We start from the raw sequence: 26,083 nt of genomic DNA, 5'->3' as shown, positions 1-26,083 counted from the left end.
TGAATGAAATCTGCCTAAAATGTTTATGGTATACAAATTTATGGTAATTCCTTGAGAAATATTTTTTGACTCTTAAAAGTACTTGAAAAAGTGCTTCATTTTTTCCCTCCTTCTAGTGTATGAACTTTGACACTTTATCACAGCAATTTCTTCATTTGTTGTTAAAATGCACATATTTGTTCTTCAAAGTTCCCTTTACTGACATTCGTTCCAAAAGATAAGATAAAATCGTTATAAGTTGACATTGATAGGGAGAACGTTAGTGCAATAGCTGGATTGTTCTTGCTTTTGGAAATAGGATATCAGTCTGAATGAACCAAAGCTAGAATAGGAGTGATATGTTGAAAACTTTGAACTTTTTCACTAAATAAAAAGGGAAAAGAAAATTCAGGGATCTTGGCATTCCATAGAAAATGTGTGCCAGAGTTAGACCTTGAAGACTTAATGTACACCAAAGCAGAGTTTTGTGTTTCTGATAACCAAACACTTCCAAATAGATTTTATTCGATACCTCATCGTTTCAAGTTTATGTGTGAATCATACAAACTCATTTCTTATTCACCTTTTATATTATTTTATACCCATTTGAATCTTAATATAAATGAATTATAGTCCTCAAGGCAGAGCATAACATTTTGTAACTTCCACAGCGCAGTCAACATCAGAGAAAAAAGAATATGGATGCCTAACTCTCTGATGGTTTTGAGCATCTTATCAGACCCTAGTGAGCATGCTTAAAAAGCATTTTATACTTATTTTTCTGATGCTAAATGTTTGTTATCAAATGGTCAGAGGTGCAGGGCGGTAGCTAGGCATTGATAGAAGGTAGAGCACTTGATTTACATCGCAAGTTACTCCAAAAAAAATTTTTATGGGGGAAAAATTTCACATATCTTAATTATGACCCAGGACCATTAGAGGGTTAAACTGCAATCAATCAGTAGACTTGGCTAATGATGCATTCTGCTTGTCAGTAAAGTGAATGATGTTTCCAATTTGTCTCCATTAAGGGCACAAAATGTAAAAACCCTTTATAAAATGAAAAGGTAGGTAAGTAATAACACATTATACTTATGTAGATGAATAAAGAAGAGTGTGTGTCATTTTTCCTTATGAAATCCATTTACATCAGTTCTTCATCAGATTTGGTACTTTACAATGTTTAGTGCTTTTGCCTGGAAATGTAACAGAATTACAGTTAAACCTTGTTATCACATCACCTTTAGGACTGTGAACAAAACGGCATAGTCAGTGCGACATCTTAACTGGAATAGTTTAAATATTCATAATTAAACATTAGTTCAAAATAAAATTAGAGATTAGTGAAAATTCTCCTGTTGTGCAGTATTTGCCATGATTTTCCTGGTTTCGCTAATGTGCTTACCAAATCTCTGATATGTCTTGATCGGTCTTTATGAAAGTATACTTCATTATGCTACAATAAAACTCAGAGATAATTTGCAGTGGTGTATATTTCGTGGATGTTGCTTATTATTATTATGCAAGGTGTTAATCAATACAATAAATAAATCATATGTTTTCAGAAAATATTTTTGTACATTTGTTTAATAGGCTTTGTATTGATATTTATGAGAGGGAAAAAAAGAATTATTGTTAACTGAAAGTGGATGTTAAAATATTGTTGCAAAATTACTGCAAACCGCTAAATTGAGCATGGCTGGTGACATGGAAGAAACATAAAAATGTAAAATAAAGCTACACTGAAAGTACTGTGTTTTCAATCAGCTATTGCTGAACATTAACTATTTTGAATATCTAAAAATGGAAAAAAAAAAGAATAAATAAAATTAATTTTTACATTTTTTTTTTCAATTTGTTTGATTTTTTTTAAACTAAAAATGTTACAGATTTTGGGGTTCCAAAATTTGGGTCTCATACTGTAATAATTTTATGTTTTTAATTCAACTAATGTAGTTTTGAGTTATTGGTGGTTAAACTAAAATCATAAGGAAAAAAAATTCATTATTTTTTTCATTCTAAAATATTTTCCACTAAAGGTTTGCTTAGTTTTTGAATAACACTTTTAACCTTCTTACTTTTCACAGAGTTGCTTTTTAAGTGAATAAAAAAAAATTTCTGGTTATTATCAGCAAGACAGAAACCAGTTAAAACCAGCAAACACCAGTTGAAGAATTCTTCACTTTTTCCACAATTCGATTAAATTTTGACTGCTAAGCCCGCCTTTCGAAAGTGGAAAAACATCTTCTAGTTCTTTACTTCATTTTAAAGTTCTGTGTTCCTTTTCAATCTAATGAGAGGCTCTTTTCTCTTTTTCTCCTTTGGGCAGTGTCCAACTACAGCTTAAGATGGCTATGGTCTTCCTTTTCTCTTGCTGCTTCCCTAGTCCAATTTTGAAATCTTTCTGCTTTGCATCCCTTTCTATTGTCCCTTTTGTCAAAGCTTTAAATCTGTATCTTTCAGAATTTATCGACTCACCCACACACCATTCTTGAGGTGGCATGTGTGGTCTATTGTAACACAAGGTCTCTATCTCTTGTTAGAGTCAGAAGTTTCTGTGATAAACTTTTCCAGATGTTTTTTATTATGTTACTGAAAATATTTTAATTACAAAGAAAAATTCTATTCTGTCTGAGCAGCTCAAAGTGTCATCGTAACCAGAGTTTAACTATAAAACTCGTAAAATCTGTAGACACTTAACATAAAGATTATATGCCATGAGTTCAAGACTGATAAAGTCACGTGACATCTGAAGGGCCTTGAAATCAAAGTGCTGTGATAACAAGGTTTATCGGTATTCCTCTCTCATATTGTCACGTATGCCTTTCAGCGCTCGGCAACTTTTCCATGTTATGAGCAATATTTCTTATTCTTTTGCAATCCCAATAATTAAGTTTCTGTTTTTAAGGCTGACTATGAAACTAAAGTTGGACAAGGAATAAATGATTTGCAGCACTACTGGCTAGAATCATTGCTGCGGGACGAAGAGGATGTATGGATGGCAGAAAATGGTATGTGATTAAATTTTTTAATTGAAAACACTTAACATTACTACTGCTGTAACATTAAAAAAGTCTAACTTAATATTAGTTCAAGTGAATTATAAATTATATTATTTTTATTTTGTGTAGTAAATGTTGACAAATTTGAATAGCTTTTGAACACTTCAGATTTACCAAATTTTATCTGTTCAGAAGACTCTGTTGATGATTCATTCTAAAAAGGTCAACATTCTTGTAGATTCTGAAATCTATATCAAATGAACCAAGATTGTACTTTTACATCTTGGAGTAATATATGTATTTATTTTATTTATTAATTTTGGTTTACTGATTGTGCCGTAAAAAATATAAGAAGTCCCCCCCACTTCAAATTTTGAATTAATAGTTTGCTGTTTAATGAAATTTTGAATTTAGAAATACTTGAAAAAATTTGCAATTGTTTCTCATAAAATTGCTCATAACTGAGAAAAAATAATGCTAGATAATTTACTCATATACTCTTCTAATTTTTTCCTCTTTAATATGTTTTCAATATATATGTTTATAAGAATCTCGGCTTGTCTAGGGGTATTCTTCACACAACAAAGCATAATGACAACATGGTACACTGAAAAACATTTAATAATCGACAGCACAAGACGAATACAGGAACATAGAATAATAAACAGTAAACATCGAGAACAACACTTCTTCCACCACACACATCCCATCATTCCTTCCTCTTCAACTCGCCAAAACTGGCCGCATCGCGCACAATCTCACTCCGCGTGTAGGAATAATAAAAACATTGTTCACAAGAGTTCAAGTTCTTAATAAAATGTCTTAGAGAATACCATATCACCATATATATATATATATATATATATATATATATATATATACACACACACATACACAGTCAAACCTCCCTTAACGGACACTCTCAGATAGCGGGCACTCCCCGTTAGTGGACAGTAAATCAACCGAGTTTCGTTTTATTTTTTTGTGTCTGACAAGATTTTGCTCAGCACTGCCTTTGTGGCAAGCATTTTTCTACTCACTTCTTTCTTTCTTTACAATGTTCTGGAACTAACCAGTACCGATAAGAGGATTAACACCCCTATTTCTCCAAAAACAGGAGCCATTCAAGTCAAACTTTTAAGTCAAAGCTTATGAAAGTATTGTTTTCATTCCATGCACGAAATTCCAGCTAAAAACAGAAGAAAAAAAATATTTCTCCTTTCACACAGTACTTTCTTTTATCAGTTCACATGAGAGAGGGATTCATTAAAAAAGAAAAAACTCTCATGCAACTTAACGGTATACGCCCCCCCCCCACTTCTCCCCCTAGTTTTTGGGAGACGAGCGTCAGCGCCTTGTCCTTTCCCTCCAGACATTGATGAGGAATCGGCACAGTACTGTCTGCTTAATAAGTGAAAAGTAGCCAGTTGATTCTTCCATAGAAATTGAGGAGTGCTTGTGCGCTGACAGTAATTTGGTTACTGAAGATGTAAACTTTGACATCACTAGTCTTCAAGAACTAACTAATGGAACAGGAGGAGAAGAAAACGAAGAAGAAGATTATGATGAAATAGAGAGGATATTTTGCTATACAGTAGCCTGTAATAGAGATGCCCACTCAAAGTTTAGAGCAATTTTTTATGAAGACGGATCTTTATGAAGAATTGGAACTTGTGAACAAGCTGAAAATTCATTTGGAAAAACGAGTTTATTGTACCTCTAACCCTGCAAAACGCACAGTTTTAACAAATTTTTTCAAATAAATGATGTAGCACATAAAAATTGCCTTTCTTTTTTATTTTCCGAAATATTCAGTGGATTATTTACTTATCGGGAAACTTAAGTAGACTATTAAGTATACTTATGTAAGCACTAAGTATTAAGTACACTTATGTAAGCACTACGCATTAATTTAATTTAGAATTATACACTGTATGTGCAGGTTTAAAATGAAAAATTAAAATGTCATTGTAAATTCAAACTTCCCAATAGCAGACACTCCCCGTTAACGGACATCAACTTTGGTCTGGATGGTGTACGCTATTGGGAGGTTTGACTGTGTATCTATATATATATATATATATATATATATAAGTGAAAAATATTGAAAAGACCATACCAAAAGCCCATGGATGCGCAACACAGCAAAACTAAAAAGCCAAATAAATATAAAATAAGCAAGCCAAATTCCAAATATTAAACAAATTATATAAAAATAATGATGATAAAAGGGAAAATTGCAAATAGCTATTAAATAGGAAAAGATAAAGTATGAATCCAGAGCTCATCAGCCGTGGAGGATTCATTAAATATGATCAAAAGACCAAAGTTTTTTAACTATGAACTAAAAGAGAATGTTTAAGCTCCAGTACATGCAATATAGAGTAACATTGGGCAAATGCACCACATGCTAAACTATAAACAATAAACAAGAGCTCAAACCTAAAACTAAAAGCAGGGGGTTTCGCCTCGACCAATTAGGAAAACAAGTTCCAATAATTAGCCATCCATGGGACAGTACCTGCCAATAACAAAATTATCTTACCTTGAGATCCATTATTAAAAAAAACCATTCCGATGTTAAACATGATAGAATTCTTTCCAGTTATCAATGCAAAAGTAAAAACAAATCCATATCCAAAGAGATCACTCCAGAAACATGCCAGTCGTCTGTTTCCCACGTGTAAAAATCATCCACCCCGGTGATCCACAAAAAATGGTTTGTCACGGTTGTATCATACATTTACACAGTTAAACGGTTTCAAAAGAAGCGAAATGCTCATCAAAGGCTATACTTAAGCAAATGTTTTCAACCAGATTTTTAGGGAAGTTATTATTAAAAAGTATATTTTTGAGTACTGAGATTTCTTGATTAAATGCGGAAATGGTATAGCAAATTCTTTTTATTCTGATAGCTTGCGAAACAATGATGCCAATAAAAACCTTTTCGCTTAAACAGGAGGAAAAATCTTGTAAGCTGTTAACTGTGAAATTAAATTCGCACCTTTTATCATAGATTGTAGTGTAACAATTTGAAACAATTGGTATGTTAATATCCATATATATATATATATATACTAGCTGACCCAGCCACGCGTTGCTGTGGCGAAGTAGTTGGATTAAAATATTCTTTTACTCAATATTTTGATAGAATCTAATTATTTTTAGTGAAGCTTAATATAGTCTAGCTAATTTTAAAACATATGAGATTGATAATGGGCAAGTTAGGCTGAATTAAGTACTTATTAAATTTAGTAAGTACTAACTAAATTTTCAATGGCAAAATAACTATACTTACTCTTAGTAAATTTTGCAAGTATGGCTTCGGCCATAAATCAAAGCAAAATAACTTGAAAGTGATTGTAAATATCGAAACTGATGGTAAAATATCGGGACGTAGAAATTAAGCATAAATCCAACACACACTTTTAGAATTTACACTACATTTCATTCATCTCAGATTTCTCTATAGTTTGTAATCAATAACTTCTTTACAAAATACATTAACTAAATTAAAAACATATAAAAATTAAATTTATAAATGAGATAGATAACATTGACGTCGATCTATTCTTTCCATTTTTTGAAAACAGAAAATTATCTAAGCACTAAGTGTGCACAATATTCTTGTTTAACTTGTGTTCTGCTAACACGAATAGGTGTGATAACTTTTCCACTTGTGAGTAGGCGATAGACAGTTGCCCATGAAAGAAACATTTATGTTTCAAGTCCAAACCGAAAGTAGGCATTATTTGGTCTTGAGATCTATTTATGGTATTTTCAAAAGCTAAACAAATCGGAAATTGAAGCCTTCCAAATGTGTTTGAAAATTATGACGCTATTAATCGTTTATGTGGCCACACAAAAATTTCTCCTTTATATTTTTCCGTCAAAATTGTTGAAATTTTGATGAAAAAACGTGTACCGTTGCATAATCTAGGTGGGTTTAAACTGTGAAAAAGAATAATATTGGTGAACGAATTTTCAACCGAAAATCGTCTAGTGGCATTCCTGGTATATCCAGAGAATTTAAAAATTCAGTTGGAATGTTTATGGCTTTGTTTTCATCAACAACTGTATACCCTTGTTCAGCATCAACGGTCAGCACAATCTGATTATGATTTTTTTTTCAGCTGTTAGTAATGGTTCATTATTCACAATAATTGTAGCTAAGACAGCGTCATTGCACTGTTTTTTCTCGTTACAAATCAGTATCAACTAAGTCGGTGACCAATCGATCAGGTGATATCACACTATAATGACTAAACAACAAATTTGAAATTGAAATGTATAAATCTTCAATCAACACTAAAGCTTCATTATACATCTTTGGTGCAAAATCTAGAATTGGACATCGGTGTGTTTGTTTAACTCTATGGAGTACTTCTTCAAGCATAAAATTTATATAGTGTCCCCACAGAAATGATGATTGTGTTGGATATTATGTCGTAAAATTATCTTAAACAAATGACGAATACTGTTTCTCGTTATGCAAAACCTGTATTAGAAAATACAACTCCCAATAATTGTGTGCTACCAATAATTACAATTCGCGAAATGCATCATGCTATGTATTAAACACTCGACAATTAAGGGTCCACAAATATTCCCGTCTTTTAGGGAATGTTTAGCGAAAACAAATTCAAAAACAACATTCGCTTTATTTTGGATGCACAGTTTTGTTTTGGATGAAGTTTTGGTCTCAATGTCTTGACTTTAATTTATAAATATGCCCGAGATGGATGAATGTTGTGTTCTTTGTTTGCGTGGCTTCCATGATTTTTTGATTTTATTTAACACTGTAAAAACAATTAAGAAACATCCTGAAAAAAAATGGGCAGCGAATACGCCTAATTTCTGCCAGTAACATATCTTAGAAAAAAATAAGAGGGTATCCCACTAGAAATCAGAAACCTCCTAAAATTATCCTGAAGTCTTTCTGAAGAATTCCGAAACCTCTCCGATTCGAGACAATCATTTCTCTGAAACCTTTAGAGTGAACCGAAGTAAGATTAAAAATAATAACTTGGCATATTTTTCGACTTACCAAGAAAGTACCAAAAGCATTACCGTAACCATAGCCACTGCTAGGAAGGACTTTCAAAAACACACAAAGAATTCTACTTGCTCGTTACTCTTGGAAAGTTACGGAATCCAGAGACTCCCTTCCTCCTATTGGGAGTTATGCCAATCTGTACAGACCACGACGACGGTAATGAAGTCAGTTTATCACTAATATTCATTAATCTTCCTGAAAATTATCCTTGAATCTTTAAAGAATTAAGTACTATCCCAGGCTAAAAGCCAGTCGGGTCGCTGGACCTTCAGAAAAAGATTAATTTGAATAGAAAGTTTGACACCTCTCTGCTTTTCCAAGAAAGCTCCAACACTAATGCTGCAAGCATGGCCAAAGGTAAGACGGACTTGTAAGCAAGTATCATGGTCTAATTCGTCTGCGATTCCTGCACAGCTACGGAATCCAGAGGCTTATTCATGCTCATTGACAGTTTAGTCAATGTAGACTGAACATAATCGAACTGAAGCCGATACACTTAAGAAATACGCTCAATTAATCTTTAAACTGGAAACTAAAAATATTTTTCGCAACAGTGAGAAGTCTGGATTCATGACGTTTGTAGCAATTCAGGAAACTTTTTGAAGCAAATACTTGATTTTTAAATAAAATTGATGAGGACCTGTGAAATCCCAACATGTTCCACGGAAATAATCAGCGACATTTTGGATTTGTTTACAGTGCATGTAAAATAGCGAGGAATATAGGTAAATTATTTTATTTCTGAGAATTGGGTTAAACACATTAGGTTTTTGACAATGTAAAAAAAAAAAAAAGAACATGGTCGTTTTTGGTGGTTCAAGTGCTTTCCGTAGAAAATATGTTCGGTAAAATATACTCGTTAACCGTTTTCAAGATGTACTGCAAGATGCTGTACAGAAGGGACTCCATCGTATATGGGGAAGCCAGATAGCTTCGTTGCTGTTTTTATGTCCACTCATCGCGTTTTTTCGGAAATTTTGTCCGTATCTCTTACTTCAAATGCTACCTAATAAGGACCTTTAATAACGTATTTGACGAAGTATTTAATGGATTTCCCGGAACTGCAAAGCTCGACATTTATATGAGCCTCAAACGTTTTTAAGAGCAGTGGTGAGTATGGAACTACCCGCTGCTTATCAATTTCAACTTGATTTGTAGAATTTGACATTTAGATTGAAAAGTGTGGCCTCTATACTCCTCCTTTCTATGGCGATCTTTTTGATAATCATCAATATCCGTAACATAGTATCATTTGTATATTTTAATGAACTTAAGAATAAAATTTTTGAGGATGAATCAACTTACAGTGCCATCTAGTAAGAATTTACAGAACCAAACAATCAATACACATTTTTAATGTATAATAAGCATTTTATTTGCAATAAAATTTATTAAAACCATCCTATCTTTTAAGTTGGACCAAATTACAGATACGTATAAAATTTGATAAAAATCGGTTCAGTAGTTTCGGAGTTTACCCCGAACAAACATCGTGACACGAGATTTTTATATATATAGATATATAAGGGTGTTCTGTTTTAACCTGCAAGACCTCTATTTTTGCAACCGTAGGTCCCAGATGCATACTTCCAGTTGCAAAAATGTTCAAAATCAGATGCAGAGTTAAGATATTGAAAATTTGAAGCAAAAATAAAAATGAGTAAAAAAATACAAAATTTAACTTTTTATACAGGCCCCAGGTCCTCTAACTTGTACCTAGCGAAATAATCTCCATTGAAAAAGAATTCCAACACAAAAAGTTTGAAATTAGTATGACCAATATTCACCGAGATATGAAACGCAGCGCTATGTGACTTACACCACTTTACACACAACGTCAATAACATCATCTGGGGCAAAATATAGCAGTTGACAAGAGTTTAAAATTATATATTTGCAGAGTGTGTTTGCATATTTTGCGTTTTGGCATAACATTAGCACGAGTTTTTGAATAGCAATGAAAAAAATGAATACCTAGTTTTTTTTTTTTTTACGTTGACAACCTGTTATTCTTCTGAAAGGGCAGTAAGTTCCAATCCTATTTTCTGTATGGTCCTTAAAACTTAGTACCGGAATATCTCCTTCAGTTTTGGTTGCAGAAATGTCAAGTTTTTGTGTCAGTAATAGTTTCCCATGGAGACTATTTCTCTAAATATAAGTTAGGAGTCCAAGGGCCCATATATAAAGTTATATTTTGTATTTTTTTGACCAACTTTTTTTTTCAGACTTTCAATACCTTAACTCTGCATTCGATCTTGAACATTTTTGCAATTGGAAGTATGCATCTAGGACTAACAGTTGCGAAAATAGAGGTTTTTGCAAGTTAAAACAGAACACCCTGTATATTAGGATGGTCCTTATTTATATCTGATTTTTTTTCTGGAATTAAACAAGGGTTAATCCATAACTTATTTTAATATTTTCTCTCTTATACTCTTTAGGAAAATACTGGTTATGAGCTTTACTTAAAACGTTACAACTTTACTTTTTTGAGGAACTCTGGGGTTTCATGGGACAAAAATTTAGAACTGTAGACAATCTCTGAAATGAATGCACTCACTTGACATTCACTATCCTTTTTTCGGATTGCCGTAAAATAAAAATTTCCAAAATTAACCTGATATCCAAAATTCAGTTGGAGTTGAGGAGAACCTTCTCTTTGTCTTTTTCTCCTAGCTTCTTGACCTTTTTTTCCCCAAAGTTTTGAAAAAATATCTTCTCTTTCCAGATGTTTCTAAAACTTATTGATTTTTACTAAACTAAGATCGAAAATTTGCACACAGGCAACAGGCTGTTGGTAACAGTAGTAATGGTATCGGCAATTGAATTTTTTTCTTTTTGATCAAAAGAAACTGCATTTCTTTCCAGTCACTCTTATACTTCTAAGAATTGATTCTTTGTTGTTAACCTGCTTATTGGTTTTGATAAAGAAATTAGACCAGCAAATTCCCAGCATAGGTGACCCACTTTGTTTTCTTAATAATAAATTGATTTTTTTTTCTTTCTTTTTAGGTTAACTTCATGATTACAGTTGGAAAACTGATTCCTGTAAATTAAGATGAATGTATGCCAAAGAATTTAATTTAAAAAAAAAAAAAACTTGATTTATATTTTGCGCTCCCAATGTTTAAAATTTTTCCATTAGAGAAATGTGTTCCTCAAAAAGTATTAGAAAACCATTTAATGTCCCCAGTGATGTTCCCATTAATTTTTTTCAGGGTATACTCCCCGTAATCTACTACGCACAATATGTGTATGTGATCATAAACATAGTATGTCAGAATATGAAAATTTGTGAAGCTTAAGGATATATGCAAAATGTCCAAAAAATGTTTGAGAGTACGGCGTACATGGAGGGGGACCCGTACCCTGTGGGAACACCACTGAATGTCCCATGAAAGGATCAATTACAATATGAAATGCTTTATCCATGTCTCAAGGTATGAAAATATTATGTTTGAAGGAGAAATTTGTAAGTTTGTTTTTTATTTCTGTACTTCGTTGAACAAAATGTGTGTGAGAGTTAATTATTTTGTGTTGTGTTCCATTTTGACAGTAAGACATAAATTCATTACTTTTGTTACACTTTTATATTTAAATCTGAGGAATGTGCGAACAATGTAAATGTTTTATGGCTATCAAAAGACACTCTTTTGCAAGAAAAAATAAATAAAAATGTAACATCATAGAGAGATTAGCATTTATTAAAAATAAATACAAGTACGGCTTTACGCTCATGTTATCAAATGCATACGAATTAATGATCTTAAGTAAACATCTACAATTAATAATTGACTATTTGTTGTTACATATCGCCAACTGGAAGTCAATCCATGGAGATCTTGAAGCTGTTTCTTCTGTTGAGTAAGAAACAAGGAACAGAAATGCAATAAAGTAACAAGACAAACATGATATACAAGTGAACAAACAAGAAAGGAAGAAGTGTTGAGTTTTTTCTATTTTTAAGGTGATGCTCTGTTTTTAAGATGAAGTTTGCATCAACCTGTCTCGGGGAGTAGAAATGGTGAACTGTTTTGGTTTTACTAGCTTTCATATTGTTTTCTCAGGACCAAAATTGTAAGGCCATTAGTACTTTGTTCATAATTGTTAAAATCTTTGCTGTTGATCTTTGTATTTTCTTGTATTTTCTGCTACAATCCAAATAACATAATCTACAAATATGCATGTATTAATGCCTTCTAATGTTCTTTAGCTTTGTTATAAGGTCATTTATGTTGATGTTGAAAAGGTGCAGCTAATTACTGCCCCTTGAGGATGAGCTACTTAGTTTATTTTTCGATTCCACATCATTCCATTTGGTCTTCACCCATCTTTGTGATAGAAACCTTTCATTCCAAATCTACATGTTGCCACCAATTCCATAGGTATGTGCTTTGTTCAAAAGCCTATTTCTCCATATTACATCGAATGTTTAAATCAGTAGTTGTTGTAACTTTCCAAGAGTGGCAATGCATGCTTGTATATATCTATACGAGGATTGATAAAGATTTCTAACGTTGTCCTACACTACATTCTAGCACGCTATTCATCAACTGTGGCTTCAGATGTGACACATTTTGGAATGCGTGAATCTAGTGATGTACTATGTAAAAGACATCTTTCTTGGGAGAAATGGTTCGGTTACCTAGCTGGTCAAGGAATAGTATCAGTAGTAAGGAGGCGATCCAGAGGCATGCAAGTGGTTTAGAGCCTGGCATTGTGTAGTTAGTTACTCTCTAGATGACGTGCTGTGAAAAGTAACACATTTAGTTGTAAAAGGCTACCTTAGATTTTTAAGCTTTAAACAAAGAATGACTTGAGGGGGACTACTATCTTTAGAGATAGCACCAGGCTAAGCAATCATTCATAGCATAACAACACATTCACACAAGGAAAAGAAAAGGGCGGGAGAGAGAAAATACATCTATTCCCGAGTCAGGACTTGAACCCATGGCCCCTCATCAGCAGTCATACTTCTTTGACCACTAGACTTGGGGATCGGCAATGATTTAGATGCTTCATCTATAAGAATTCACATGCAAAATTAGAGATAATTTCATTATTTTAAAAGATTTTTTTTTTGCAAAAGAGTGCATTTAAATTTTTGATTTGGAAACTTTTGGTGATGGCAATGTAACTGTTTTTGCTTTTTGAATACTGTATGAATAATTAACTAACCGAAAGTAGACACAGCAAAAAACATTCTTTTTTTCAATTAACTACTTAAATGTGATAAATTGCTGTTTGAATCAAATTAAAATTAAAATATCTGACTATGATGTATAACATGGTTTTTAATTATAACTTGCTTAGTTTGAAGTAGTTTAATCAAAACTTTTTTTAGAAATGATTTATTTTATTTGTTTCACAATGCTCAAATGACCCAAAACCAATATCACATTTTTAGTTTTTTACATTAAATACTTTACATAAATCATGGTTGCACATGTTTTATAAAGATATTTTGAATTTAAGATCTACTTTTATGTCAGAAACCATCTTATATTTTCTTGTATACAGTTGGATCCCATTTCAACAAACTTCGAGGAATGGCAAATTTTGTTCGTTGCAACTACAATTTTGTTGTAATGGATTGCAAACAGGGCAGTTAAAGTAGGACTGAACATTTGTTTTGTTAAAACTGATATTTGACGGATTGATATTTTTTTGTATGAGTTTTTACTGTATTCATGAAATAGACACTGATGCTTTATGTATATTCATAAAATATACTTGGATACTTTAGACCAATGGGGCTTATAGATAATTTAAATGGGGGTTCCTATAACGCTTTCAAAATTAAATGGGTTGATACAATGTAACTTACAAGTCATTTTAAAAATATTTATTAATTTATTTATATTTATTTAACTCATTAATTTAACATTTAAAAACAAACATATGAATCACTTTATCATTGACTTTAAGTAGCATTTATTATGCCTCTCCAAGACTTTTTTGCATAAAAACTAAAACAGTTAGAAAGGAGGCAATATATGCCTCCTAAAACCCTAGACATGTTAATCAAATTCATTTACCATGTATAAAGCCACTTTTACTAACAAACACTTATGATGGCAAAATTTAGCGGGTGCTAAGTATCAAAAAATTCGATAAGTATCGGAATATGACGTTTTTTACTTCTTTTTACAAAAAAAAAGTATTGTATTCGCAAAAAACTTTTCACTCAAAAATCGACCTTAATTTCCATTTTGCTCACCCCAGAATGAATGTTGAGTATTTTTTCGACCCAACCACATGTGCATACATACCTTTGAATTTATAGATGCCCGAAATATCCATTTTGACGATTCCCGTGTTAATTACAACGTGACGTCTGTGTGTACGTATGTATGTCGCATAACTCAAAAACGGTATGTCCTAGAGAGTTGAAATTTGGTATGTAGACTCCTAGTGGGGTCTAGTTGTGCACCTCCTCTTTTGGCTGCATTTGGAAGTTTCTAAAGGGGTCGTTTGCACCTCTTTGGGAGGGGGGGGGAATCATTGTTAATTTCGATGCAAACTCAAGTGGTGCTATAATTTGGCAGACACTTCGCGATGTATCGCCAGTCTTTTGGTTGCCAAGTTTGGTCGCCAACTTAGCAATTTTTTTTTTAAATCCAGTTTCAATTTGGCCAGTGTTGGTGATATTTAGAGAGTTAACTTTTGAATCACAGTAAAATTGCCAATCATGAAGAAATAACATTAAAATGGTGTAAAGGAAATGTCATGGGATGCACATATCAGCTTGTTCTTTCTAAGGAGCACACTGAAAATGTGTGAACATAATAACAAGTGAGGCTTTTTTCCTCTTGCTTCTTGTTCATTTGTGCTACCATAAGTTGGTTTTTCTCGTTTAATTTCTTTGATTGCAGTTGTATTGAGGAAATATTGAGTGTTTTCTTCATAAGCTAAAATACTTTAGCTCTGCATTACCTCATTTTAAAAAAAGAAGGGAGGGGGGAGGACGACTCTTCTTGGAATTTATAGAAAATCTGTAAGTATATTTATCATATTTTATTTAAATTTTTTGTCGTTGCCTTGGGAAATCTTGTGCTTATGTACACATATAGAGGAGGCCTCTACATGCACTTCATGAATAAGAGGAAAATTAATGTCACAAAACAATTTCATGTTTATAAGTGAAGGTTCCTCCTCTCTTGTAAAGTTCTTCACCAGGGTGCAAACTATCTTTAATTTCATTGTAACAGATAAATAAACCTTTATTTTTGCCCTTGACAAGCTGACTTTGTGTACTATAATGTTATTGCCCCCTCCCTCTTTATGTATGTAAGCATGTGTGTGGAAATTTCTCTCTGAGAGAGAGGCTAGCAGCTGTGTATTATTTCCATTAAGGTTTTGTAAATTAAAATTTGAAGTTAACATGTATTTTATAACGTAATTGCATCATGTAATCAGCAGTCCATAAAAAGTAAAAACAAGTAAATGCATTACTTGCAATGCTATTATCAACTTCTTAGTTGGTTTTGGGAATAAAAATGTAACAAGTAAAATTTTCAAACTGTAGTTCATGTTTGTAGATAGTTATTAAAAAAGGTTTAAAAGTTACTCTTTTGATACCTATGAATAGCTATTTATTAAAGTTTATATGCTTTTAAATACATATATATTTTTTAAAACTGATTAGTGGTATAATCATCATCATTGAAAGAGATTTTCTTAATGCTTCCAATATCTGAAGATATAAGACATTCCAAATAATTAACAAAGAAACAGTTGCTGATCTATGCATTCTAATTAGTCCAGCAATGCAGCATACCAAGTAACAAAGCCAACAAAATGTTACTCTATCTACAGGTCTATTTCAAATTTCTCAAAATACAATCTTCCTTTTACAGAAATTTTGTCAGACTGCATTTGGACTATGTTATTCAGTTTCAATCTCCATTTCTTAAGATATGAACTTATTAGAAAGAATGTAAAGGCTAATAACCTAGGTTAATAAACAAACCTTACGATTTGAATTACGATTCCAGGCTTATATAGCAAGGAGGGAGCCGAAAAGGCACAGGTCTCTCTCAAAATAAGTTTAAAAACAATTTTTTTGAATAAGGATTTTAATATTTTCAAATTTAGAATTATAAATTTCTTGTGTGTGACTTAGGCCCCTCCTGAAATAAATTCCTACATATGCTCCTGTAATATGGTCATAATCAAAAGAAATAAAGAGGAGAAATGATCCAGTTATTAATATTTATAGAAATGGAGAATGTTGATGAGCAAAATTTTTGCACAAATGGCACAACCAGGGGTGATTATTTTAAGCTTTACAAATCCAAGCTAAGCTGGAAATTAGAAAAAACAAATACTTCTTCAACAGGGTTGTAGGTGTTTGGACTGGTTTAACGAAAGCAGCTGTTACTTGCAATGAGGTGAATCTCTTGATCTACATTAAGGGTTAATAAATTGACGAGTATCAGCCTCGCTGTGAGCCCAGTTGTTGTTGGTCGTCACTTTTGTATTTGTAGATTTTGCATTCATAGAAATTTATGCTAATAAAACAGGAGTTTAAAAAATGCAATGTGATGAGATATGTACACATAAGTGTAAATTTTTTCGATATTGTCTTGATTTTTCTCCCTTCTGTGTTTACCATTTAACTATTTTTCCCAAACACCCTTTGGGTGTCGCAAAAGGGTCTTTTTCGATGTACACGAATGCCAGCTCAGGCAACATATTTTTCTACTCCATTCGGCTAATTTACCATTAGTTATCTATTTTTTAAATTGACCTCTGTGTGTATCCCACGATTTCCATGGGCATGACTTAATTCATAGGCGGCTTGTACAGGGGGGCAACTGTCCTCTCACTTCAAAAAGTAAAGGGGCCTTGCCCCTCACTTTTCAGAGTTAAAAAGTAATGATTGGTTAAAGGAAAACCTATTGAGGAAGGTTATGTAACATCATGCAATGACTAATAGGAGTGGAACAGCAATAAATTGAAATTAAATCAATAATAATCGTAATGCATTTTTTGTTGCATCAGTAGCTCGAACTTTTATTGTCTGAATAGCTCAGTCGGTAAAGCGCTGGGCGATCAACCCTAGGGTCTTGGGTTCGAACCCGGGAAGATTTCAGCATTTATTATCCGGCTCATTTAGAAATTAATTTATAAATCAAGAGTTTTCAACTATTTTTTTTTTTTATTTATTTTTTCCCTATATTCTTATTTAACGGACAACATCGATGTGGATAAATATGTGACATGTTTTGCTGTATATATATATATATATATATATATATATATATATATATATATCATAGCATGATGTACTTAAAATAGTTTTTTAATACATTGTTGTCTTATTAATACGGGTGAAACAATGGGGCATAGCTAAAAATACATAAAGGAAAGTATAAATTGTTTCTCTATATTATTACTGACCCAGGCAACACTGGGTATGTTTGCTAATAATATATATATATATATATCGCTAAATTTTATGAAAAAAAAAATCCAATTTTCAGGGGTGCCCCTACAACTCCCACACCTCTTCTGATCCCGTACTTTTTTGCAGCACCAGCCGCCTATGACTTAATTTAAAAACCTGTTATTTTGTCGTATAAATGTCAGTAATACATTTTCTGAAGTATTTACACTGACTGCTTGCCCACATTTTGCATGCCATATACCTTCAAATTTAGGATCTCACAGAAAGTTGATTGTTGCTTAAGAAATTGAGAAAAAAATCGCAATTAAACTAGAATTTTACACAAAGAATGAAGTAGAACATTTCCTCTAACCGTCTTATAAGATGTATCATACTAATTGTAATTACTAATGTAATTTGTGTAAATTTAGTGCCTATATTTTGTATTGGAATTTTTATACATAAAAAATATTTATATTTTATAAGTGACTTCATAGAGAAAATGGAGAAATCGGAGGGTTTAACAGTGTTTCCAGTCGATAGCTATAGTTTTCCAGTAAAGTATTTATATGAAAGTACTGTAAACCAGTTGTGATTGAGTTGTTACTGTAAATAAACATGAAAACTGTGAATAAAAATGATCAAATTATTGATACAATACTTGAAACATTTTCGAATTTGATTTGAGTTTGTTATTGATTTGAACTCACAATTACTCATCAAAAATTTGCATATTTTTGAACACAATGTGACCAGGAAATGAAACAAATAAGAAACTTAAAGTGAAATGTTACCTACAATTAATTTTAATTTAAGTTTTGTTTTAAAGATACAACTTTAAAATTCTGATAGCCCTGAGTACAAACCATTGCATGATGATTGTGCATTGATTGTTCCCTGGGCTATCACATCCTTGGTGCATAGTATTGAAAAATGGCTATATTGGTCAGCATTATCAAGGCAAGAAAATTATAATATTGAACTTTATAATCATTTTTCAACAACATTGTTTTTTTTTTAAGTAAAACATTTATTTCTGTGCAGAAACCATAAACTAGCCAACTAAATCATGGCAAAAATATTTCTTTTACCATTTATGCTATAATATTTTTAGTATGCTTACTGTTATCATTTACATTGTTTGAAACAATATGCATTGTATATTTTGTTTTATCTGTCATGAAATGTCTTCTGTAATGCATTTTAATAAAAACTTTTATTATGATAGAAGCCTTTTTTTTTTTTTTTTTTGACTAAAACATATTTCCTGTGGTGCTTTTATTTGAAAAAGAAGTCTTAAGAATCTGAATTAATCGGTTCACGTACCATTTTATGGAAAATATTTTCAGATTATAACTACTTATTGCATATATTTTTATATAAGAGAATAAATTATGAAATGAAATTTTGTCCCCAACTCCTGTGACAATAACAAAAATTAGTATTATTTTTAACTGCATGTTATAATGTTAATTTTCATGCTTTTTTTTTTTTTTGAACGACCAAAATTGCACTCTACACTGCATTTCAAATCATCCTTATTTTCTCCATTTTTTGCTTTTGATTTAGAGTAAGGACCTTTTATGGGCGAAATTATTTTTAAAATCTTCTATTTAAGAAATTATTCAGAGCAATTTAATTTTTACTTCAAACATATTTCATTTTCAGAGCATCTATAAATGACTGGTGCACATTTAGAATCCTTTGCTTCAATTAGTTGATTTACTCTAAATATCATAATAAGGTTTGACTGCAAGATTATGCTGGCTATTTACTAGTGCCGGACCCAGGGAAAGCAAGCTGCAGCTCTAGCTCTGGTTTCACCCCCCATTCTGAGGAAGGAGGCTAATTCACCTTTTTTAAACACAATTCAAAAACTTGACAAAAAATGGGAAGGTCGTGGCAGTTTCAAGTTTTTGCCCTGCCTCGGAACAGACTAAGATCTGGCACTGCTGTTTACTTGCGTTTGGAACAAATTTTAACTGTAAGTTTTAAAGAGATAAAATGAGCTGTCGCTAATCAAGTCATTAGTTGTAGGGAAAGGGGGTGCATTTAAAAAGGGGTGGAATGTTTTTTTGACAAATAAAAAAAAAACTTTTTAAGAAATCTCTTAATATTGTGAAAAACCTTATGCAGCATAGAAATACATTTGTAAAAAAAATTAGAAGCTCATGTGTCATACGTGGAATTTTCTCAAGCAGAGGGAGTCTTTTTTGCTTTCTTTCCGAACATACGAAAACAGATTAATAAATATGTTTTCAGCAGAACATTTAGTACCACTGTTTGTTGCAGATCTTTAGTTTCAAGAAAGTTTATTTTATAAATGCCGAACAATGGCGCCTAAGCTCTCCCAATATTTTTTGACAACGTCCTCATATTGAGATAACAGAATACTACTTTCTAACTGTTCAAAAGTCATTGGTCATTTAGAATCACACAAAGAACATTCTGGGGAACCCACCACTCTGATTCCACAAAGATGGTCTCGTAAACAGTCATACCCAGTTAGACCTCTGAAGAGAGCCATTCCAGTCTTCCTAGAATAACTTAATTATTCTGTTTTCTCCCCCAGAGTCCTCCATCTCTTGTTAAATGTATTTTGCATCATACATGGTTTGAGAATTCTCCTAAGGGTGTTCAAGTTAACAAATAATTTAGTTGCATGGAAAGAAAGTGGATGTTTCATGCGTTCTTCAAGTAAAGCTTCCTTTTTAGCTAGTGTATCAGCTTTTTCCTTGTCCACAATTCCGCTGTGAGCAGGAATCCATTGGAATGAAATTCTGTGTGCCAGCTCTTCAAGTAAGGCCTATACTCTAAAGTTCTTTGGGAACTGTTTTGGGCACTCTAAAACGCCTGTAGCCCACTCTTTAAATCTGACAATATAACTGCTCTTTCAAGATAACTTTAAGAGGGCCATTGACTTTCTTTTAGGACTAATAAACTGACTAGGACCAGCCTAGCTAGGCCCAGACCTGTTGCTGGTCATCACTTTGTATTATTTAAAACATTTTTCAGTCTAGCCATAGATTATAGAGAAACATGAAATACAACAAAAATTCAGATTTATACAATTTTATTAAGCATTTATTAGAAACAAAAATACTAAAAGAAACATTTGTTATAAAAATCCATCCATCAGTGACCTTCTGTAAAACAAAATTCCTTCACAAGTTTCTTGTTTAAAGTAGCTAGAGCTACTAGTCTTTTTTAAAACTCATCAAAATTTTTGGCGTGACAAAGATCCAAACTTAGCTGTGTTCGTGACAGTATTAAAGTTCAGTGGCTTTAAATCTATATAAGGCAGGAGACAAAACTGAACATTTAAGCAGGAGAGTTAGCATTGCTGTTCTCAATGGAAAAAAAAAAAAAAAAATAAGTAAAAGTAACCTTAACTAAAAAAGTTGATATTTTTTGCATCCTACATCTTATTTTCAGTCATCAATACTGATTCTCTCTCTGCTCTTTTAGTTTCATATACATTAGTAATAACTTTTTCAGCAGAAGATAACCAAACCTGTTTCTGTAAAAGAATAGGTAATGATCTAAGTGAGAAGTGATATTTTAGATAAGAATGTGAAACACCATTTGTGGTAAAGACAGGAAAATCATCATACAAAGACACATTAAAAGAGAAGGTGCATAAGTGAGGAGTCGTAATATAGTATTTGCACGAATACGTAATTTTGATACTTTTTAAATTATTTAAATTATGTTTTAAAAATCTAGTTTATCTTGGTAGTAAATGTTGAAGGGCGTCATTCACCATATGCATCAAGCACATCTGTTCAATGTTCATTTATTGATTGTTTATACGATTTAAATGCATTCTGCTGTATAACAATGCAATCTTCTGATTACATCTTTAAAATAGCAAACTTAAAAAAACATTCTCTGTCCTCTAAAATATTCACCAATTATTAGCACATTTAGGCTAAAGTAATAATAGTCAAATGAGAATCAATTGATACCATTTAATTGGTATAATTTACTCAATGTCAAACTGAAATATAATTTGCACTAATGATAAACTCTAATTAATTATGCTAGTTCTTATTGGTCAATCGCTATCTAAGGTGGATCTATGGTAACCTTACAATATTATGAACTACTATCTGTTTATTTAAAACAGTTTTGTTGCATAAATGATGACAAAAAAATACTTTTTTAAAAATGATTAATATTTGTTCAAATATTGAATTACAGTAAACTCCCTACAGGCACATAGCTAGAACTTTGTTAAGGGTGGGAGGGGGGCAAGGTTGCAAACTTCAAAAGAGAAGACATGCTAAAGCAGAATTAGTAGCTCATATTTACATTAAAAAATAAATGCAATTGAAACTAATTATGAAAGTATGATAAACTAAAATTAATTAAATAATTGAAATTGATAGAGCAATTAGTTAGAATTAGTTAACAAAAATTTCATATTAAGTGGCAAAGAAATTATTGTCAGTTTATAAAATTAACATTAAGCTAAAAGTTATCCCATACTAAGTTTCCAAACATGGATAGAAAAATTCCATCACATAAGCTTCCTCTGTTCTGATGCTTTGAAAATGAGTGATATAATTCCTATTAATAAAAAGTTCACAATAAAAGAAAATCGGAAAAGAAAAATGTTCTAGGGATTACTTAGAAAATGCAGGTGAAAATTTAATAAAATATTAAAGCTTTGTAATATATTTCAACAAAATATGTACAAGTCATTTTATTTGAAAAAATAAAGAAATCTATATCTATCGAGTCGAATGTATAACTGTATGAATGCTATATAACATGTTACACTGTGACCTTTTAAAAGTACTCAGCTTATTAACTTTAAGTGGAAGCTCAACCAGGACGTATGATACTTCTTGAAAAAACATTTATCTTGTGAAACATCATGAAGAGCCAAATTTAAAAAGTAACTTGTTTATTATGGCTATAATATATACAATGACATGTTAAAGGAAATGTTGAGAATATGCTCTTTACAATATTAAGTAGCTCATAATACTTTAAATGACTTCTGAATCTAACATTCTAAGTCAAAGTATGAAACGTTAAACATACTGAGCTATGATATTCATGTCAAGAGCAGTAAGCCGAAACTATCGGCAAAAACGGACAGACTCGACTGAGCTGCCAAAAGAAACAACCAAGTCTGACTTGGGTTGCAAATTGAAAAGGGAAGAGAATGAAGCAAAGTGCCGGGAGCTTAAATGCTACCGGCAATTTGCATATTCTGCTGACGCGATCTTGTTGCAAGAAGGAATGAACGAATGAAAAAAACCTAATGCAAATTAAGGTTGCCAACACTTTTGGAAAATAATTTTCTTCCTTTCGTAACAATGGCCCGCCTCTTGCAATCAAGATCGTATCAGAACATTATATAATAAAAATAACAATTTAAATTGAAATATTTCATTTCAGCATCTTGACTTGAAATTCTGGCACTGCAAAAATTAAATCCATAGAACAGCACTTTTTTTTTTTTTTTTCAAAAAATCAAACAAGTTGATGAGTTGAGCTGTTGACCCGCATCGGCTCCAGCGAACTTTGTAGGATCCAGAGGACATCAATATTATATCGGGAATGACAACATCAAAAGTCCTACTCGTGCTGTTGCATTAAACGCTCCAGAATTTCCAGATACATGAAAACAAATGACAACAGTCAATAACATAATGAACATTTTTACAAAAAAATTTGCCAAAGTACATATGGAAATGTAATTGGACTTCGCATTTTTTTTTCATTTTAAAAAATTTCTTATGAAAAAGTTTAATTTAATTTTGTTCAAAGGTTTTGTAAAAATATCCTCAAAATTCTGTTTTGTATTCACATAATTTAAATCAAACAAATTTTCTAATATTAAATTTCTTAAAAAATGAAGTCTGATGTCTATATGTTTTGTTCTACTGTTTTCTATTGGCGAATTTGAAAAATTAATTGCTGCTTGATTGTCGCAAAGTAAGTTAAACTGTGTTTTGATTTGAATAAATTCAAACTTTACAAGTTCATTTATTATGCGAACAATCCAAACTAATTCCTTTGCAGCTTCAGTAAGTGACACATATTCTGATTCCATTGTTGATAAGCTAACACATTTCTGTTTAAAAGTTTTCCAAATGATAGGAGATTGATCAATGAATAAAATCATTCCGCCAATCGAAATTCTATCATCGCGACTTGCTGCAAAACTTGCATCACTATAACATTCAACTTTTAAATTTGAAACGTTAGACAAACATAATTTCAGAGATTTTGTGTAATTTAAATAGCCAAGAAGTTTCAGTAGAATATTCCAGTGATTCAAACCTGGGTTAGATTGAAATTGAGATAATATGTTTACAGCGTAACTTAAATCTGGTCGCGTTCTACTTGCAATGAAGGAAATGCAACCTAAAATGTTACGGTAAGGCAATTTAGACATCATTTCAGTTTCTTCTTTAGAATTCGGACATTGATCTTTGGAAAGTACAGTTCCTACACCAATCGGCAAAGAAACAATTGGAAAATTGTATTTTTGATATGTTTTGCATACTGTATTGATATAGCTTTGTTGATGAATAAATAATGCATTGTCTATTTCCTCAAATTCAACGCCTAAAAGTTTTTGCGTTTTTCCGAGTACTTTGATATCAAATTTAGATTTCAGACTAATAATAACATCATTCAGACATTTGTTATTTTTACCAAATACTACTATATCATCAACATAAAGTATTAAAATTACACTTGATTCAAAAATATAAACACAATTTGCCCATGATAATTTCTTAAAATTTAAACCAATAAGAACATTATGTATTTCCAAAAACCATTCACGACCCGATTGATGAAGTCCATAAATTGCACGATTTAATTTACAAACATAACCAATTTTCTCAGGATCTTGAAATCCCTGGGGTTGTGACATGTATATGTTTTCCTTTACAGGAGCATATAAATAAGCACATTTTATATCAAATTGATGATGAATCCAATTCAGTTTACACACAAAGATAGAAAAAAATAATCGTACCAATGAGAATTCAATGACTGGACTAAATACCTGGTCATAGTGAATACCTTTTAATTTTCTATGACCTTGAATTACCAGGCGACTTCTGAAACGAACAATTTCATTTTTATCGTTTTTTTTCACAGTAAAAACCCAACGATTGCCAATTACTTTGGAATCAGCCGGTTTAGGCACAAGACTCCAAACGTTCCGGGTTTGCATGGTATGGATTTCATCTGACATTGAATTGTACCATTGGTCTGCCTCTGGTGTTTTTAAAGCATCAATGAAAGATTTTGGTATACGAACGTCTAGTCATGTTTCTGAATTACTCATGTCTGTAAAATTTACTTTCCCTGAAAATTTATTTTTCCCATTGAAATCAAAATTTTCTTTTAAATATTCTATTTTGTGAGATCTGCAAAATGCTTCAACATCATTATAAGACCGCAGTCTTGCGTTTGCACCTTCAATTGAATAATATATATCAGTTCGTGATTTGTCAGGACGGGGAACAGCTTTCCGAATCCAAACAATTTTATCTGGAATTAGGGTTTGACTAGTACTTTATTCATCGTGTTCCAGTACGGACACTGGTACAACATCATTTTCCCCCTCACTTAAACTTTCCCGATCAGAATCATTGTCGGAATCTGACGAATCCAGAAACTTAGTTGGGTCCAGTGAGGCTCCACTGCACTTAGATTCTGCTTCAAATCTAACATTAATCGATTCCACAATTTTCCGTTCTGTAGGAAGCCAAATTCTATATCCCCTTGTTTTTAAAGCATACCCGACGAAAATACCCTTTTTAGCCCGCATATCTAGTTTCCTTCTTAAATTTTTGGGGGTTCCAAGAAAAACAGGATTACCGAAAATTTTCAAATGCCTGACCGAAGGTTTTCGCCCAGAATAAAGTTCAAAAGGTGTTAAAGTTTGACCTTCATGGCAAACACGATTCCACACATACGTGAAACATAGTAACGCCTCAGCCCAGAACTGATTTCCTAATTTACTGGAATGTAAAATTGCCTTTACAGCGTCTAGAGCTGTGTAATTGAATCTCTCGCTTACCCCGTTTTGCATTGGAGTATACGTATTTGTACGTTCTGGTCTTATACCCTGTTCATCAAAATAGGTCTCAAATTCGGCACTGCAGAATTCTAGTCCATTATCAGTTCGGACATTTACAATTTTCGTATTCAAAAACCTTTCAGCCCTTTTTTGATACTTTTTAAAACATTCTAGTGCCTGACTCTTTTCCTTTAGCGGAAAAACAGTGACTTTACGAGAATAATCATCAGTTATAGACAGAAAATATTTAAATCCTCCAATTGCGACATGTGGAAGTTTTCCACAAAGATCCATATGTACTAGTTGTAGGGGTTTTTCTGATCTGATCTTATTCAACGGCTTGAAAGAGACACGTCTAGATTTAGCTATTTTACAGGATTCACAATTTAATTCAGTTTTCTTAAAATCACCTAAACCATTTACAGCATTATTTTTACTAGTATTAACAATATATTTAAAATTAATGTGACAAAAACGTTTGTGCCATACATTTAAATTGTTGTCAAATTTTCTACTAGAAAAAACAATTAGATTTAGATTTTAAATCGCCGGAGTTGGAGTTCTAACTAGAATTAGAATTTCCAGGCTTAGACTCT

At 32.1% G+C, this 26,083-nt stretch overlaps 1 protein-coding gene across 1 annotated transcript in view; it reads left to right on the top strand.

The window, feature by feature from the left end:
* Positions 1-11,263, top strand: part of LOC129231200 (roquin-2-like) — a 100,921-nt gene extending 89,658 nt beyond the window's left edge. The window contains exons 19-20 of the mRNA XM_054865448.1: positions 2,888-2,990; positions 11,050-11,263. Of these exons, the coding sequence (XP_054721423.1) occupies positions 2,888-2,990; positions 11,050-11,054 (108 nt within the window). The 3' untranslated portion in view covers positions 11,055-11,263. The remainder of the gene's footprint in view (positions 1-2,887; positions 2,991-11,049) is intronic.
* The last annotated feature ends 14,820 nt before the right edge of the window (positions 11,264-26,083 follow it).

This window comes from Uloborus diversus, chromosome 10 (genome assembly GCF_026930045.1).
Source record: "Uloborus diversus isolate 005 chromosome 10, Udiv.v.3.1, whole genome shotgun sequence".
Classification (NCBI taxonomy): Eukaryota; Metazoa; Arthropoda; class Arachnida; order Araneae; family Uloboridae; genus Uloborus; species Uloborus diversus.
Note: the sequence above shows the minus strand (reverse complement) of the source record. Positions and strands in the feature narration are given on the sequence as shown.